The sequence below is a fragment of the Rhopilema esculentum genome, chromosome 17 (assembly GCF_057945365.1).
Source record: "Rhopilema esculentum isolate cy_ngs chromosome 17, ASM5794536v1, whole genome shotgun sequence".
NCBI classification, from domain to species: domain Eukaryota; kingdom Metazoa; phylum Cnidaria; class Scyphozoa; order Rhizostomeae; family Rhizostomatidae; genus Rhopilema; species Rhopilema esculentum.
This window is the reverse complement of record NC_142831.1, coordinates 2386366-2405717: the sequence shown is the minus strand read 5'-3', so window position 1 is coordinate 2405717 and position 19352 is coordinate 2386366. Positions and strand designations below refer to the sequence as shown.

General features: G+C 35.8%; 3 protein-coding genes across 3 annotated transcripts; 2 read left to right on the top strand and 1 right to left on the bottom strand.

Moving 5' to 3' along the window:
* Nucleotides 1-263: 263 nt before the first annotated feature.
* LOC135689246 (ufm1-specific protease 2-like) lies at nt 264-2250 on the bottom strand. Its single transcript, XM_065206445.2, has one exon. The coding sequence runs from the start codon at nt 2201-2203 to the stop codon at nt 356-358; it is 1848 nt and encodes a 615-aa protein (XP_065062517.2). The 5' UTR covers nt 2204-2250; the 3' UTR covers nt 264-355.
* Nucleotides 2251-2561: 311 nt separating this feature from the next.
* On the top strand, nt 2562-3647 carry LOC148958140 (THAP domain-containing protein 3-like). The gene is made up of 2 exons (XM_089113329.1): nt 2562-2944; nt 3426-3647. The coding sequence occupies exons 1-2, from the start codon at nt 2707-2709 to the stop codon at nt 3512-3514; spliced, it is 327 nt and encodes a 108-aa protein (XP_088969455.1). The 5' UTR covers nt 2562-2706; the 3' UTR covers nt 3515-3647.
* A 5506-nt stretch (nt 3648-9153) lies between these two features.
* On the top strand, nt 9154-17837 carry LOC135680742 (guanine nucleotide exchange factor for Rab-3A). The gene is made up of 10 exons (XM_065194899.2): nt 9154-9763; nt 10877-11000; nt 11915-12010; nt 12468-12545; nt 14003-14203; nt 14541-14669; nt 14917-14993; nt 15780-15879; nt 16921-16987; nt 17569-17837. Exons 1-10 carry the CDS (start codon nt 9402-9404, stop codon nt 17643-17645), a joined length of 1311 nt encoding a protein of 436 aa, XP_065050971.1. The 5' UTR covers nt 9154-9401; the 3' UTR covers nt 17646-17837.
* Nucleotides 17838-19352: the final 1515 nt, after the last annotated feature.

The window sequence follows — 19352 nt, the reverse complement described above, 5'->3', positions numbered from 1 at the left end:
ACCAGCACCACTACAATCGGGCAGCATTTACTGGAAAACTCAGATTGTTTTCAGTCAGTAAGATTGACTGGCAAATTGAGCCAGAGGAAATTTGGAGGTTTACACCCTTTTGAACGCCAGAAAACACCCTTTTTCAAATATATTTTTTGTTATTGGGGGGGGGATTGGCGTTCTAGCTTCTTTGAAAATTAAAATCCAGCAACAACAACAACTGTTTATGTTTTGACAGGGAGGCAAAGAAGAAGTATAAAAATACAACGAGATGGCACTAAGGAACATTTCAAAATTGGGCATGGTTTAAATATTTCAAATTCCAAGTGCATGACATTGTAAGAAGATCAACAAATATTTTAAATTAAATCATTATTGGTCTTTGTGGTAGGCACATATTATAATGTGCCACTTGATCCCAAAAATCTGGGCCCTTCCAACCACACCAGCCTTTGCTTGTGACAGTTTTAAGGTCCTCATGACCAGTGTAATGTGGATCAAGAATGAGGAATCTGATTTGGCCAGTAGATTCATTGAAATGTACACCTAATATGGTATGTGCCAGAACACCACCTCCAATCATAACTGGTGTCCCTTGCTCTTCAAAGTGTTCAATAAGCTCTCTTCCTTTACAAGCCATTTCTGCACCAGTTGACACATGTAAAATCTTTGACTGTACATTGATTAGCTCTTGAAGGCATATTCCTACTTCAAATGACCCAATCCATTGTCTAGATCCACTAAAGTTCTTTGGTTTATCACCTACTGAAACTAGCACATCTTGGACTTCCTTGTGTGATGGAACATTTCTTTTGGTATAGCCTTGGAGTCTAAACCAAGAGCATAATGTTTGCAATGAGCGATACGCACAGCCCCAGCCATTATCGTCAAAACGATCTTGCATGTAGTGATGATATGCATATTTTCCTTTGACCACTGCACAAATTCCACCTTCAATGCCAGACCTCAATCCTTGGTGTGGGTTTATCAGGAAGCCTAAACTTGTAAGCTCATAACAGTTTTGAATTGTCTTAAAAAGTGGCCTGTCAGTTGGTAGTATAAATGAATTGTGATAGCTTTTTCTAAGATCTAGCAACTTTTCTTCTGGGATATCTGACCCATTGAGACTCTTGACTGGATAAATCAGTGTTACATAGTGGCACAGGTCGTGGGGATGGAAGTGAAAGGCCTTTAATTGACAAAAATCAAACTTCTCCTTATACCTTTTCATAGCAAAAAGCAGTCCTTTGGCTTGTACAGATAGACCTTCAAGAGCCAAATGTATCAATGATTCTACTTGTTCTGATTTATCAACCATGATGATGATATCCATGGTCAGATCAAATTTTAAAACCTCATCTACTGATGAATTAAACATTAAAATTGGGGAAACAGCCTCTGAATCTCTACTGCGATTCGAAGACATGCTTAGCATCATATCAAGATCTATTAGCCCATTTCTTTGTGCTATGATGTCTGTCTTGAAAAAGTCACTAAATTTGATATCAAGAGCAGTATTATTCTTAACGAGTTTTCTGTTCTCCCCCTTGGATGTCAACAATATTTCATTGTCCGCCAGCTTTGAAAGTATTCTATTTTGCTCCTGAAAAATACTAGCATCAATATCGGTCAAGTTCAGTTGACAAGGCAGGCTACATCGGAGACGAAAATGAAGCTTCTTGTCAAGGAAATCTGTAGCTACTGTTTCACCAACATGAACAGAAAACACAGTCTTTTCATTTTCAACATCAACAACATCATTACAGCAGCTCAAAAACTCCACTTCAAAGTGACCATCCTTTGTGACTTTGCAGACAATAACTTTTTCAGTTTCGCCATTTAAAACTTTTGGAATCTGTGGAACTAGAATATGCTTGGCTAATCTACAAAGGGGCTCTTTGATTTCGTCCTGGAAATAGTAGATACCTACTATGCCGAAGCCTGTAGGAATGCTTACCAGGATTTGATTTATTTCTTGCTCAATTGCACAGGGTACATCATGATTTGCGGCCTCATGGTGATAGTGGATTGACTTTACAGTTGCTGGGTTCCGAATGTCAATATTTTGACAGTTAACGACACTCACAATATCAAAATTATCTTTTTCTAAGCCTCCTAAAAAGATTCCCCATGACTGATCCGAAGAAAACAGCCTTCTCTGGACGGACTCATCGATATTCACTGCTACATCACATTCACTTTCATTCGCCATTTTCAAAATGATCAGTACGTGTAAGTACCTCTTGCCGAATACGAGGTTAAACCAGGGGTTATTCATTGATTTCAAAAAGTGGGGTCATTCGAAGAAAATTTACAACACCACAAATAAAATCACTGGACATTTTTTGGTAAACTTGTTAACTCTATTTTGGAGAAAAACCAAAAACAACGGTATTATTAGAACAATTGTACCTTAAAAATATATTCATTTTTTATAAGAAACGGTGGGCTCAATTTTTCGAAATAACCCTACCCAAATTGAAAAAAGCTAAGAAACGTTTAAAATAATTTGCAGTTTTAATTTTTTGAGTTGACACTCGAAACAGTCTTGACATTGAACATCACTGTATTCATAGTCATAAGAAATAGCTAGTCTGGAAACGAACAATAGGCTCTTGTTATATGTTTTTGTCCTTCGTTCCGCTAGGTCCCAGACCTCCGTAAGTGCAATCGGGTTTTGTTTGCTTTTCGCGATGATGTTGTAAACTGTAAAGTATGCCTGGAAGTAATTGCGCGATTTATGGTTGTGGAGCGTGTCGAACGAAAAAATACAAGGAAATATCGATCTTTAAGCTTCCTAAAGCTGTGGACGATGAAACAAAGCGATGGAGAAATGAAATTTTGAACGTCATCACAAGAGATCGAGTTATTGATGTTGGCCTACGAGAACAAATAAGAGAAGATCGTGTCTACATCTGCGAACAACACTTCAGACCAGATCAACTCTATTATTGTGAGTATAGTTCGAATGTCTATTAAAGGCACGAATATTCTTTATTGCACACGCGTCAAAGATGATAATAACCAGAATTATATGGTAAAGAATTATGCAACTAGTTTTGTCTGTTCAGGAATGTTGTGCTAGAAAAGGGGGCTTTCGGAAAAAATTCTCACGAAGGCAAAAGAAAATATTAGAAACGCGTTTTCGACAATAACAAGAGGTGATCGAGCCTCCTAAGTGCTATGTATTTATATGTTTGTTAAGGTACTAAAGTTATGCTTGCTCAAAAATCGTTTTTGACAAGACAGTCAGCCTCTGTGAATGTAGTTGTTTTAATGAATATCAATCATTGATATTTCCATATGTCATTTATAAATTCATTTAGATTTGAATTGCAGCGTGGAAATATAAACAAATTAGAACACAAAAGAAGTTCACAAATTTTATAAATTTTTATTATCTATTTGCTTTTTGATTGTACGTCTCTTTTTAGATAATAATCGCAAAACACTTAAAGAAGGTGCTATTCCGACAGTGAATTTACCAGAAAAAAAGTCTGCCAAATCAGCCACAAGGATGTAGGTCAGAAAGCCAGATTGCCAAGCGTGAAATTTTGCGTTTTTCATTTCATTCAACAGCAGCTCCATGCTACACAGATTTCAAACAATTTATTAAAAGAGTGGGTGATTTGAAATTGGATATTGAGATTAAAGCTAGCAACAACAGCTGCTATATTGCAAAACAGGACATTCAGTACACCATTCCAAAATTTGAAATTGTAGTAGAGGAGAATCTAAGCTTTGCTGTACGTGTGTTCGGGTGGTTGTTAAAGCCAAGTTGCAGTTTTCTGAAACAATCAGGATGTACTTTCAAAAATTTAACTCTATCAACTCTTATGAAAGATCTTCAAACAGCAGTACTTTGCTCAGGAATTAACACAAGAATAGGCTTTGAGTATCAAAACAAAAGTATGATCCATCATGTTGTTCCCATGGTTGTTTCCTGTATGTCTTCGTCAATGGAAGAGACACCTTTGAAGCAGCAGGAGTACCTGCGTGCAACATCTTGTGAAGTTTTGCTACAAGATGAGGGTCAATGCTTACCATGCAAATCAAAAGAGCAGTATGAAGCAAAACAGAAAAAGAGAAAAGATGACACAAAATGTTCTGCTGCAAAACTCAAGGCACCCTTATCAGCAACTCATCCAGTACGCATCAAATTAGCTCTCCAGGAAAACAGGATAAAATGCAAGCAACTTGAATTGCGGCTTGAGGAGATGAAGAGAGAAATTGACACCAAGGCAAAGCCTGTAAGCAATGACCTTGGAGATGATTTGAAAGAATTATTCACATCTTGCAATAACAGAAATATACCCCCCTTTATGAAACTTTTCTGGGAAGAGCAACAGAAATATTTGCTATTTCTTATGACTATGCTGTATTGATGGATTCAAGTTGACATCATCAATTTTGTATCTCGCTATCTACGGATCTTTTTCGAAAATGGACTTCAGAATTGAAATCTTCATCTTTAAATTAGTTTATATTGAAAAATTCATGTTGTTTGGACCGTTCGGCCGCATGTTACTTTGTTTCGAATATTAAGATATTTCTTTAGAGTTGACCGGAACTTGCTGCTGCAGTGAAAAAATTTCACTACAACAACAAATTCCATTGAAATGAATAGGGAAAGCTAAATTTTGAAAATGGGGTAATTTGCAGCCTGACGGCCCAAACAATTTGAAATTGTTGGCACATACTAATTTAAACATGAATTTTCCAATTCTGTTATCTTTTTTTGCCAAATGTGAAGATACAAATTGCTCGAATCCGAGAATATTCTATACTAAAATTCGAATTCTCAATACCCTGGTGTTCCAGGTAGCAACGTATGGCTGCGAATGCTGGGTCATGAAGAAATCGGCTAATTTCTCTCGAGGTTTGGTGTTACAGACGAATCATGCGAACCAGTTGGAGAGCGAGAAAAACAAACGAATGGGTCCTGCAGAAAATTGGTAAAGCTACCCTTCTCAACAGCATCAATAGAAGAAAGTTGTCGTTAATTGGACATGTCGCAAGAAGCGAAGGCTTAGGAAATGACATTCTCTCTGGAATGGTCAGTGGCAAGCGAAGGAGAGGAAGACCACGGCGAAAATTTTAAAATGATGTTAGAAAGGTCTTGGGAATGTAAATGTCTGGTCTTCTATGAAGCGCAAGAAACAGAGACACCTGGCGTACGACCATTGCGCGTGCCACGGCGGGTCAGCACTGACCCATCTGTTCCTGATGATGATGATGACACTTAACATCCAGTTTGCATTCATTCTCGGTAAACTGCACACTCAAGAAGTTTCCATTTAAAAATTTGTTTCGACTTCAACTTGACATTGATGAAGTTCAATGAGCCGTACTGTTTACAGATCTCAACAGAGTTTGTCACTCTAGAAAAACATAATTCCTTGATCACTTTGTTAGTTTATAACTGGATGTGAGTGAACTGTTTACTTTAACTTGAAAGCAAGTTTTAAAAATTCATTACCTAAAAAATTTAAGAAGCTGCCTACCAGCAACGGACCTTAATTTCATATAAAAAATACATGTAAGTCTTCCTTTTGACTTCAGGGTCGGTATTCTAGACCTTCAATTTTGACGGGATATAGGGCGTGGTGCGTTTTACCCAATGAGGATACAAATACTCAAAAGAGAGTAAAATTCGTGCCGAATAGCAGGGCCCAACCCCCTAGAATCTATGCACATGAGTGGTAGGTAACTGAGAACAGTGGCGGATTTAAGGGGGGGGGGGGCAACTATGGGCAGTTGCCCCTCCCTCACCGAGTTGAAGAAAGTCTGGCGCCCCTTTTTTGGAAATTGTGTGCCTCTTTAGAAGAATGACAATCAGATGAAAAAGTTTCTTGAGGAGACTTTTAGGCAAGTTTATTTCAAGGATTTCCTGAAAGTGTACAACTATTATTGTGAACAATTTCCTTACAAGGTGAATACAGCGTACACTTGTCATGACTTTCTGAAAATTTTTCAGCGCCCCCATTACCCACTGCCCCTCCTTCAAATCTTTTCTGGATCCGCCCCTGACTGAGAAATCCTAAAAACGTTATTAGACAAATGAAACAGACAGCCAAGGCACCAAATACCTGTATCACAGACATAATAAAAGTGCATGAAAAATATACTCGGATCCGGACATCACATATCTGGCATTATAGCATCAAGATATGGTCAATTCTACGGATGTTGTATGAAAAATATAAAACTGGCATAGTTGGTTATGTCAACATCAATAAAGGTGTATATCCGTATCTTATGCAAGCGTTGACTAGGATGCTAGCTGTAGATTCGCATGAGTGGATGCAATCTTTTGAAGATATCCATGTAAAGAAGTATCTTCGTCATCTGTACCATACTAAATCTTTACCTACATGTGCATTCCAATTTGCTGGTGCTTGAAATGTGGAGTTCTCAACCTTGGGCGGTTAACCTTGGAGAAAAATTACGGGGATTTGCCTTCCACAGTAATTTTGTTGACCCTTACCTGCTGTAAACCTGTCCCGGGATAGCTTTTATTTCAAATTTGAGTTTGAAGAGAATAACGCTAAAGAATGAGAAACATTTTCATTTGGGTGACAAACCTGACCTGTCCAGGAAAAAGTATCTTTGATGGACATACTCTTGCCAAAAAATAGAGACACAAGGTATAACCTTTTCAGAGGATAGTCAGTGTATTACGTAAATCACTGGGCTCTCGTCCAAATGCAATTTTTACTCTAAATGTAAACAAAGAAGATAAACAGCCAAGATCAAAAGTAAAATGTTATAAGATTTAGGACTGGCTGGCCAATAGCTATAACTCTGCAGTTGTGTTAAGTTTATGTTTTGATTTGAAAATCCTTTAGTTTTACCAGACGATCCTTTATATTTTGCAAAGATTGTTTCCAGGGGGTGGATTATTTTTACAACAGCACAAAATTGGAATCACCAGACCACAAATCAAGTTTACAACACTGCTACAAACAGTATACCGCATGAAGTCTGACATATTCAAGAACCGAGAAACAATGAAATAGAATATAGTCTTTTTATTTGAATTGATGACCTTAAACTAACTCAATAAATTGTCTCTGGAGTTTCCTTGAACACACGACCTTTGATTAGGTTATTTTCTTTTGTATAGTTTCGAAATTTTTCCCTTGTTTAGTTTCGAAACCTTCTGAAACTTTCGAAACATTTAAGATTGACGGGTACCGACAATAGGGTTCTTAAAAAGGATTTTAGAGCTTTTAACTTTGAGTCACATATCCCAATAGAAAACAACAAATTATCACTAAATGTACAAAATAAGTACACTATGCTACTAATTGAAAGTGATATGACGGAACGGTATAAAGTTTTGAAGTTTGTTTCAGATCTCTGCTTTTTTGGCATAGTTCATCGGGACAAAATTACAGTGGTTTTACGGGGACAGAGCTTGTGCTCGTGTTGCCATATCACAGCCAGTTTTTAACACATTAAGCTGATTTTGCACATTTAGAGATCTTTCAGGATATGTGATCCAAATTCAAATATTTTAGAAACAGCTTTTTGTAATTGCATAACAACTCTACGAGAGTTTTTATAATGCGGAGGAGAATCCATCGTCATCAATGGAAACAATGATTCTTTTAAATAATATCAGAATTATGCCAAAGTCATGCTAGATTCCAAATTATTCTAGATTTTATGATAAATGACGATTTTTGGCTAATATTATGCTAACATTACGCTAGATCAGGTCACACTGGCACCAGCCCACAAGGGAGTGGCAGGAACGGGACAAGGAGGCTTGCCCCTAAATTTTTTTTACGGCCACGCCCTTTGAAATACCGGAAAACATTCTTTTCAGAAAATGTTTGCCTCTTTCTGTCCCTATTCATAAACATAACGATTTAGAGAAGATTTCAATAAACATAAAAATACAAAACCGAGTTAGATAAAATACAGATTTATCTTTAACCACACAAGATAAAGCACCATCAAAAAGAACAAAAACATGTTCCCTGCAGAACTGCTACTAATCCGTTTGTTAGCGTAAACTTTCAAAACATTTTCTAACCTGTTATTGCAAAAAGGTTTGGGAGGACTATAGTCCCTGTCATGCAACATTCCCAATTGAATTTTCCTCCCAGCTACCACCGAGAGGCTTATCATCGTTCAGCTGCTGTAGCCTTGAGAGGAATCTTTCCAATGCTTCTCAAATTTAAAACACCTTAGTTGAATTGCTTTTTAACTTTTTCTGACATCTACTAAAAGATATCACATATAAACCCCAAAATACATTACGGGCATGAAATCATAATTTCGGTCTTGGTCTTTAGGCTCAGTGTATTTTTTGAAGCAAGTCGTAAAAACAAACTAAATTGAGATGATATCTTGAAGTTAAAGCTGTATACAGAGTCAATCTTACTTCAAAATAGCACACAACAATATCAAATAGCGCAATTGATTTTTCTCCGCATGTCCTGGAGCTTCGGGCTCTGAAGTTTCTTAATTCTCCTTTATTGTCCATTGCTTAATACTTATTGCAATTTTCTTATAAAAATGAGTGCAATATATAAGGCTGGGAATGGGCATTTACTTCGAATTGAAGAAATGTTCCCACTTCTTTCTTATGCGTTTCAATTGATATTTTATGCTGCACTTTTAAGAACATGCATTCTTTACAAATCCACACTTTCTACAATTACAGTTCTACAATTTTAATTTACAATTCCACAAAGTGAGTCAGATCCACGCTTATTTTAGGCCCTACCCTAAGCCCCCTTCTCTTTAGTTTGGTTCCTGTTGAAATCCTCAAAAAGTTGTCTGCACCAAAATCAATCCTAACTGTAGTATCAGGGCACTGGGCGAATTTAGGCCATGACTTTGAGAGGGGGGGGGGGGCCTGGCCTGAAAGACCGTGATGACAATGAAAATATCAATAGAGAACGTGGTGATTGCCTTTCATTTTTGCGAATCAAAGGTTGCAAAACTTTTCAGCCTTTTCAGCGCGACCTTCTACCCAGTCCTTTTTCAATCTACGCGAGAAAATATTAGGTTAAATGTTGGATCATTTGACCACCAGAGCCTTTTTTAACATACTAGCTAGGAGGGACATGGCCTCCCACTTATCTTGCTAACTAATAAGTATTAAATTCCCCTTTTAAGTATTGAATAGGTAACCCCATTTTTGCCCCCTACTTTAGAATTGGTGGCGTGGTTCCTGGAAAAATATGGGGTGAAATGATGGGGAAATGTTGGATCTTTTGACCAGGGCTTCATGACAAGCCAGGTTAGTGACCCGTAACCCGTTGCTGTTGTTGATTTTGTTGTCGCTGTTGTTGTAGTTTTATGGGAACTGAGAGGAAGTGATTTGCAACCATCAAATTAGTCTTCGTGGACACAGCAGGAAAACATAAATTGAAATTATGTGCTAAGGAGGTATGCAGGAAGACAGTCAAAACACTTTAACCTTGACAGTTGCTGCTGCAAGGGATCCAATGAAAGATGACGATCCAAGGGGAAGGACCAAGTCATACGAACCAACCATTGTAAGAACCTCAAGTGATCCAGATCTAAATTCGCGTGGCAGATCGAAAAGCAGTGTCTCACAGTGCTCAAGGTCTCGCTCCCAAACAAAAACACAGCTCAGTATTGATGAGTTAATGATGGAACCTTCATCTGAAGCAAGAAGAAAAAATTCATTCTATGGATATCCCAGGCCTAATCCTGTTGGTATGGCAGCTTCCACAAGCATCGACCTGGAAACAGAAGAAGGAGACCTCTCCCAGAGTTACAATTTTAGGTATCCCCTATAATATTATGCATTGTTTTGAAATTTTCATTTCCACAGAACCAGATTCAGGTTTAAAATCATATTCTGTTTTCAATAAAATTACAAACAATCTAAAGATTGCAATTTGAGTTAATTTGAGTCAATAAAAACGTACTAAGAGCAAACGCATTTTGCATTTTGAAATCTATGCTCTAGATTGGAAATCATGTATGATTTTGCCAGAAGCATTTGAGAAATCCATTAAACAGTAACTTCTGATGTGTTTGAGGTGCAGGTCCAGTGAAAAGTCTTGACTTTTAACAAGAGGGAGGGGATAGGGACAACTCTCTCAGGAATGTTTCTTAAGACCAAGATAAGCAGAGATTGCTTCATTTCTGCAGACTGCTTTGCAAAGGCCCTTTCGATATCTTATAACTATACACTTTATCAATTCTTTAAAAAACTGATGTGAGTAGAGCTTTAAAGATATTGTGTGGGTGTGGCTGAAAGCTGATACAGTGTTACAGAAAGATCTGGATGACTTCATTGACATTTTTGGTCACAGAGATGTGAGGTGCAAGCACAAGAAGTCAAGCATAACTGCAGCATATACAAGCTTCCAGCTTTGGTTGAATGAAAGTTTTACCAATTTTTTTTGTTAAATGACTGACATGGCACCTAAAAGACTCTCCTGAAACAAAGTTGGTTATATAGTTAACTATGAAAGCAATCTGAAAGGAGTCCATTAAGCCTCACGCCATTGCTTAAAACAGTATTGTTCAGAAAGAGTAATGTGCAGTAAATTGTGCTCACAAATAGTGTAACGTAGCAAGAAAATTTTGGCAAGGCATTGTAAATATTATTTTCAGCAACTGTAGTATGTATAACCCAAAAAACTCTTTATTTTCCTGAAATGATGCTGGGGATCTGTTTTCTAACTTATTGTTAACAAGCTTTTCTTATTGTTTTTTTTGTTTCTTCACCATTAACTGGTGGAGATTCTAGTTCAATGCAGAGGCTTAGCAACTTTTGCACCTCTAAGATATCCAGGAATATTGAAAATCAGATTTTGCTTGCATTTTTACTTCTAGTTTGAATTTGGTTTTCCTTTTTTCTTTCATTGCAACCTATTTATCTCTTTAGCAAAGATTCAGATTCCACAAATGCAAAAACAGCCACAGAAGTGCTTGAAGAGAGACGAAGGAGACAGAAACAGAAGGAAGCTGCTTTCCTAAAACTGAGACAAGAACTTGCGCGAGCTCATCAGGTAGGCCATCTCCCTGATTGAAAGAATTGAAAGTTTAGTAGCCTTTCCTGGTTTTATTGATGATAAAAATTTAGTATTATTTTTGCTTTAATAAAAATGCCAATTAATTCTTTTTTCGCAAGTAACAAACTCTGCAACAGTCTTATTTTCTTCTTGCAAAATAATTTAATGTGTATCCAATTCAGTGTTAATGAATGATTGCATATGCAGAGGCTAGCAATGGATATGTCTTTTGTTTGCATATTTGATGTTTAAACTTTTTCCCAGACCTATTAGGAATGAATTTTGAATTTTTTGGCATTTTTTATTGTTCTGCCCTATTCACCTGTTGTTTGGTTTGAATCATGTGCAGTCATTTACTTTTCCTGTTCCTTGGGATTTTTACACACCGTATTCTCTCTTGTATTCTCAACCCTCTATTAGATTCCGGCCTCTCTAATGATCCCATCTCTCTGATAATCCTGCCTGTGGGTTTGATAGAAGAAAGTAGCGGATACATTATAGATGTGGTTGGAATTTTGAATGATTTTTAAACATTCAAGATTGTGTCTTATTGCATTCATTGATTCCAGCAAGGGTGATGATGTTTCATTCAATCAGCATTTACTTTTCAACCAACGTTTGCCAACTTTCTTCACAATTTGCATGCAATGTTTCTGCATAAAAACACAGGAGAACAGATTGAATATTCAAGCCCCCCTTTCTGAAAGCATGTTGAAAAGTTAATCCTGTCTCTCTGATAATCCAACCTCACTAATTTTCCTGCATAAAATTAGAAGGTTTACCCAATAAACCCACAGCAGGAATACAAGAAAGAATATTGTATATAAGGTATGAATTTTTTCAAAAAAATTAAGTTGGTGTGTTCTAAAAATGAATACTGAGTCTCTAGTGCAAGGTGTTTGAAATTATAGGAACTGAGAAAAAGAGATGAAGAGTGCAAGAAATTGTCATCTGTGCGTGATGACTTAGATAAAGAAGTTGAAGACCTTACAGCTTCTCTTTTTGAGGTAATGCAGAATATCTGTTGTGAATTGACCTTTACATGTGCTGCCCTGGAATCTTGGTTGAAACATTAGTTTCTTTATAGTGTTTCGGTGACTGGTCTGCAACCTCAAAATGACAGAAACAATACATTTTTTGAAATTTTCAATTTTTTTTCTTTTTGCTTAGGAAATAATATCAGCAAAACATTGTTTTGTGATTCCTGCAACCAGTCAAATGTAAAGTAAATTAATTTGCCTATATCAGTATTCACATTGGACGAGTCATGGCACAATTTATTTATAGGTTCATTTATTTAATTTTTAAATAAGTTTATAGATGTTTTTAATCTTACATAGAATAGAGCTAATTTCTCATAAAGTTGAATGCAACCATATAAAAGGAATTTTTCTATGCATAATTTATTTGTTTCGTTCATTTTCCATTAATGAAATATTCTTTTATTTTTGACTCATTTACCAGGAAGCTCACAAAATGGTGACTGATGCAAAAACAAAGCAAGCATCTGCTGAAATGCAGTTGAAGGAGGCCCAAATGAAGGTTGTCAATTGAATGTCATAGTGTTTTTGTCCTTTAATCCTTGCTTGATGATAAATTAAGTTTTTAACTCAGAGCAGCAAATTTGACCTTTCCAACATATAGAGCATCTAAATGCAATCAATTCCCTTTTAGACTGCATTTTCTGTCACAGTCAAATATTTTCATTTCTGATAGAGTCAAAGGTCCAATATTTAGCCACAGTTTGCAGAGTCATCATAGTATAACTAAGCCAATAAAGATATGAAAGTGTACTTCCGCGATAGCAGCAGTGTACTCTTGATTCTGTTAGCATGGGAGACAATCAGCATATTTTTTGGGCTAATGGCATTTTTCGCGGCCATGCCCGGAACATGAAATGATCTTCACATGCTCGGAAAGCAAGGACTACCCCGATTTTGATTGTTTTCTTAAGATGTTTGCACACATTTTTATAAACAGCTCTTTATAAGGTACTCCAATGTTGCTAAAAATTATTATCTCTACTACTGGGAGAACATTTTTAGGCAATCATTCGTCTGGGTAATGTAAAGTTATTGATAGCAAGTTGTAAGAGGGTTGTAATGTAAAGTTGTAAAGAAATGTTAAGTTGTAACAAGGTTGAAAATCGTTTTGGCTGCATTTTCTGAGAGAGTTTTTAAAGTGATAAAGGAAAGCAACACTTTGATCTTATTGATTTTTGTCTGTTTAAATTTAGAAACACTGTCATTTTTCTCCGTATTCAAACCTTTGTCAAATGTATCCATTTCATCTCATAGTAAGATGCACGCAAGGAAAAACAAATGCATTTTGTTAGGACTTCATGTGAAAGTAGAACTGTGTGAATAGAAAAGCTTGAAAAAATAATTTTTTTCATTTCCAGGGATTTAAATAAATTTCAATATCCGTTCATGCGAATGTTTTTCAACTTACATTAATAAAGCTAAAAATGTTCCAGGCAATGATATTTTGTAGTAAATTACTTCAAACATTTCAAATGCAAGCTTAAGTGCTAGATCGATAACACTATCTGCTCCTGAGCAATTTTGTGATATTGGCGTAGGGAAGACTTTCATCATGTTGACTCTTTTTAAATAATTTTGTCGTGGTTAGGAATTTCGCTGTATATTTGCATTGTATTAGACTATAATTTGTGATTTATAAAGCACTGAAATTATCGTTGTTATTGAAAATAATTGAGAGAGAGGGCTGACCCCTCGCTGTCCTCTACTGTCCACCACTTCACAGCAGCTCTGGCCTTGGTTATCTCCTGAAGATAACTTAAGAGACTGCTTTCTGTTTTGCCTTACCCTTGAGGTATTTAAAACTAAGTAAAATTGTAAATGCCAACTTGGTGATCACATGTGTTTTCCAGTGTGATTGGCACAGTTGATCTTTATGGTTTTTTCAAAATTTTATGGGGATGGGTAATGGGCTTATTTTTGAAGAAACATCGATTGATACATAGTTTTCTATAACAGATGGATGGGCTAGAGGCAGAGGTTGCTGCTTTGAAGCTGTTAGTAATCACGTCAACTCCCTCAAATCCTGGTAAAAAGGGACACAGAAGATCACCCAGTGCTGATCAAATTTGTTCTGATTGTCAAACATACCATTCTGTTGTGGATGGAACGCGAAGTGAAGACAGCTGGGATGTAATAGAGATAGAAAACGAAAAAGAGGTTTGCTTGAATAATCTTACTATGTCAGTTATCATTGTGAAGGCTTCACGTCTCTCACAAATATCTCAGAAAATTATCTCAGTTCGTTAGCGTTTTACTCCATATTTACACCATACTCCATATATACTGCAAATGAAAGCAGATGCTCTGAGTCTAACCGTATCCAAAAATCGTTAAACAGCCCATCAAGATACTTTGCTTACCATAGCACCATTATTTTCTTAACAATGATTTTTTTGTGTGATAATCTTATTTTCTTGCTATTATCTGCCAAGTTTGTTGGTAGAAGATTCTGTTACAATTTATGTTTTATTTGAGTTTGGAGTCTCCATTATAGGTTGACAGATTAGCACATCGTGAGTTTGTCTCATGGTTGGAAAAACATTGCCCATTGAATGAACATCCATTTCTGGAAACTATTGAAAGACTGGATGTTATACCCTGTCTCCAATTTCAAAATCAAGAGGTACTGCATCATTCTTCCCTCCGTGTTTTGCCTTATTGCTTTTGTTTTCATTAAAAAATTTGCCTAAGGTATATAAGTTGCTGATCACAGGTTTTCTTCTACTCTGACACGAGTTTGACGAAATAACTGTTAGTATGTTAAAAATATGATTTCGAAAACGTCATTCGTATTGCTGTTTTCTTCCTTATACATTATGCTATTCATTCATATTTTTATATCTTGTTTTATGCCTTCTTTCTTGTTCTAGCTGTCATTCGATATTCTAAAGGCTATAAAAGACAATTCGCTGATTATTGAACCAATCCCTGGATCACAAAGAACGAGGTACCTCATTTATAAACAACGCTGAAGCAATTATTTCTAGTTGTAGTATTATTGTGACTTAAGATGCTTTCGAAATTAAAGTCAATCAACAGGTGTTAAAGGTTTTGGTGTTATCTCTAATGCTTCAACGGAAAGACTAACTTATAACGTGATCAACACATACTAATAACCTAATAACGTAAACAAAAACTAATTAACAGGACAATAAGAGCATCACACTATATAAGGCGTTCACTAACACAACAGGACTTAACAGAACATGTGATCTAAACACGCAACGGGAACATTACTAAATTGATTAAATATAAAATCCAAACCGTTACACATTGGCCAATGAAGAAGCGTGATCGCACTCATACTCATATACAGGTGTTGAAGTGGCACAAGCTATCTGTCAATCATAACTGGCCAGTCAATAGGCGTAATGCCACTCCCAAGTTTCTTGATTGGTTAATTGACCAATGGCTTGTTGATCGACCAATGGCTTGAGCTCCTTAAGGATCTGTCGAATACCTTTGAAGATTTATGGTTTCGTGATAATTCTTTTAGCTCATTTGTTTAAATTTCGCTGCTTTCATTTTAAATGTCTATTTCATATGATATGATCATAAAAAGCTTTATTATTCAGGTTTTGATAGTATATTTTTCTTTTTAAAGTTAGTATTGTCCCTTTTGATGGAGCAGCATAAGGTACTACTTAATTTGGCTTTTTTTAATCCCCAATCGCAATCGTATTTTAAGCGTTGAACGAACATCGTAGTCTTGACTTTTCAATGTTTCTTCTAGGCGTTGCTCGCTATCAAAATCCTCAGTTTTGTGTCCTTATCGTGTGCGCATTGGTGAAAATGGTAAATGGCATTTCATATCAAGTGGCTGTCGGTCAAGAGTACGTCAGGACTAATATTTTTACGACAGTTTAGCTGGCTTGAAATTAAGAAATAGAGTTCCAAGGTGATGACGTCATAAAAACTATTTTTTGATATTTTGAATTTGGACCAAATATCCAGAAAGAGCCTTATAAAATACATTTGACCGGTGTTCTTTCAGGGTAGGTGGTTACAATGTACTAAAAGTGAATTTTGAAGACGTTGCACCTTGGTACTCCTTCAATATGAAATTTTAGTTTGCAAAAATCGATATGTATTCGTTATCGTTTGTGTTCTCCATTGCCGCCTAGAAATGATGGATGTTTAGATGTTTTTATAATCAGTAAAGTATATGCATGATTTACGTACATTGGCTTGCAATTTACGTAAAAAGACCAGGAGAGCAGGAATGGCATTTTATTGCATAAATTTGAAATAAAGACCGACAAACAGCTTTGGTAAATGAACCAGATAGAATTTCCTTCTATTCCTCCCTCAATTCTTTGTTTTATGTTATTGCTTATCTAATGATAGGCTTGCGATATATTATCGTTCGCGATAATATTTCTTCTCTTAAGAGATTTTGCACTGATAACTGTTTCATTATGCTAATGGTTAGTGCCCTCTCAATGGAGGATTTGCGTCTTATAAGGGTTGATATCGGTAAAAGTTGATCATCAAAATGAATCTTGCTTTTGGCTCAGTACTAGTTTTCTGTGAAATACATCTCTGCTTATTTGTTCGTTACGGAGAGATGTGCTTGAACAGACTTATTTTCATTCGGTTTTCTGTTTGTTATTTCGAAAAATTTTTGTTCTTTTGATATAGCTGTATTTTGCTTTTTTCATTTGGTAGGATTCGAACTTTCTCAGAATCTAAGTTTTGACCTATAAATTTCGGTTGATATAAGACAAATCGCAGCTGTTTTACTCATTTTGCTTGTATTGTTAAAACAGCTAACATTATTAACTTCCTCTGCTCAATTTATTATGAGTCCCTCAGTTTCCTTTAAATTTTATACACATTGCAGGCTACTGATTTCATTGCGTCCTTTTTTCCAGCTTATTGCTGTTGCTGATCTCTATACATTTTGTCGTTACATCAAGAATGGATTGATAAGAAAAGAAGGTAAAGCATTTTTTAGTTTTTGAATAAATCAATAGAAGATTTCTGTAACATTTCAATGTATTTAATCGAATAATGTTTAGATTTAATGGGATAGGTGACCTAAAATAAAAGAGCATCATAAAATACTTTTAAATATGTCAAGTCAGTTAAATACATTATAAATTTGCAAATATATTTCCCAGAGTGTCAGACCAAAAGCTTTAGCATGACTCAAAATGTTTGCTTTTTTCAAAGCAATTTTTAAATTTTATACCGCGAAAAGATTGTCTAGATTTGATCACATAAACACTGGCTTTAACCCCCATCAAATCACTGCAATTCGGTCTGGGTTTATGAAATTATTGAATCAAGCCTTCAGGTTTAAACTTGAGATTTCTGTAGATGGTCATATCTACATGTAGCATATCTGATATTTTAAAGCATTTTCTGATTGTTTTTATTTGATTATGGTCGAAAATGTCAAGCTGAATTTGACATCACAGCGGCCACCCTAATAATAACCAATTTTATTATTAGAGCAAGAAGTTGATTTCTCTTCAATTCCATGTAGGCCAATAATTTTATGTGACCTTCTCTTTCAGTGAATGCAATGTATTGGGATTTGATGCGAAAGAGAGGCCAAATCTCCCTTACAAGGTTAGGCCTTGTGAAATCATAAAATCGAAAGAAAAATGCAGTTAAAACGTTATCATTGTTAAATATTTAGTCCGTAACAAAATAATTCTATATTATGAATCTGTGTTTAGGGTTCTGATTAAAAATGCGTGTGAATCAGTGTATATTCTTGTTATTATAAAACATTTTCTAAAGGGTTTGTATGAAGTTTTTATCATTATATGCTAAAAGAAAACTACCTGTTGTTTTTCATCTTCTTTACAAGGTCTACTGTTATATGCCACATTTGTCAGCGACCCATTTGCTAGACTTCGTTATTTTATGCCCGTCTGTTGATGTTGTAAGGATTCATTTTCAAGTCCTACCATTTTGAATATTCGCTTGAAAACGGTATCCTAAAAACAGATGTCATAAATTTTCATAAATGGTATCATAAGTTCACTGTTATATTATTCAGCTGAAAGAAGTCTTCGTAATGGTGTTGAAAATTCAACAGGGCAACTAGATTCAGGGAATTCCCCAATCATGTTAACAAACGTTCATAGTATTATCTTTCATGTTTGGTACTGTTAGAAGCTTGAGGGTAAAAAGCAAATATGGCGTTTAGCCTACATAGACACCAGTATTCTGTTGCCGCTGTAAGCAGTCTGCCGTTTTGTCAAAAAAGAACAACAAAGCTACCTTTTTAAAGCAAAGCTACCCATTTTAGATGCGAGTTTATTAAAAGATAACGTGCTTCTTTTGTATAGCTGCTGTAACTGTATGAATCCTAACGTAGTGTTATGGAAAATAATTTCTGGTACCGATTTATTTTGTTTTATGTAAGAAATTGAAAACAACCCAACTTGTTTAAAAAATTACAGTAACGCACTTGATAAATGGGTTGTTGCTGCAAAGTGTTATTGCCCAGTAGAAGTAGCAAGGAGGGGATGGAGGGTCCAGACCGTATGTATGTCCTTGATGATTTTGAAAGTATGGAACTGAAGATTCTTTCGGTCAATGAATTTGCTCGAAAGTGCAAAGAAAGTTGGTGTACACGAAGGTAGACTGACTGCTCCGTTACATGTTGATGGATTAGAATATATTCAAAAGGGCGCTGCCCTCTTTAAACTAATTTATAACGTGCTGTATTTAAAGACTCATTGCTAACAATGAGCCATTGTGCTACGTAAGCATCCCATAATGCATTTTTAAACTGTCTAAAATCAATTTTGGTTAATCCGTAGAAAGTTACTGCCATTGTTTGGACCGTCGCCACGCTCGCAAAGGCCCATTGTTAGCAACGAGTCTTTAACTTTTCTTGGGGTTTCAAGAAAATATCCATTCTAGGATCTGCGTGGGTCTTCCTGAACATACACGATTTTTATTTTATCTTCAAGTTCTTTATTTTTGGACCTTTTTTATCAGATTGTAGGACTAAAAGTTCTATTGCTAGTTCCTTAATCTAACTGCATATTCGACGCCGTGAAAATATAACATAATAAATTTAAATTCTGGATTGCTGTCGCTGGATTCTTATATGTAGCTAGAAACAATAAGAAAAGCAAAAAGAAGACTAAAAACATTTGATATATGAAAAATAGAAATTCATTGAAGAAGGAAAATTGAACACTCGAAACTACACCGTGAAATACTCGATAGCTACCTTTGTAACACACAATTTATGTGATTTTTAACTCAAAATGTATTAGACTGGCTTCCTAATTCATGATTGTTTGCAAAAATAAAAATATTAAAATTGAGAAGCAGG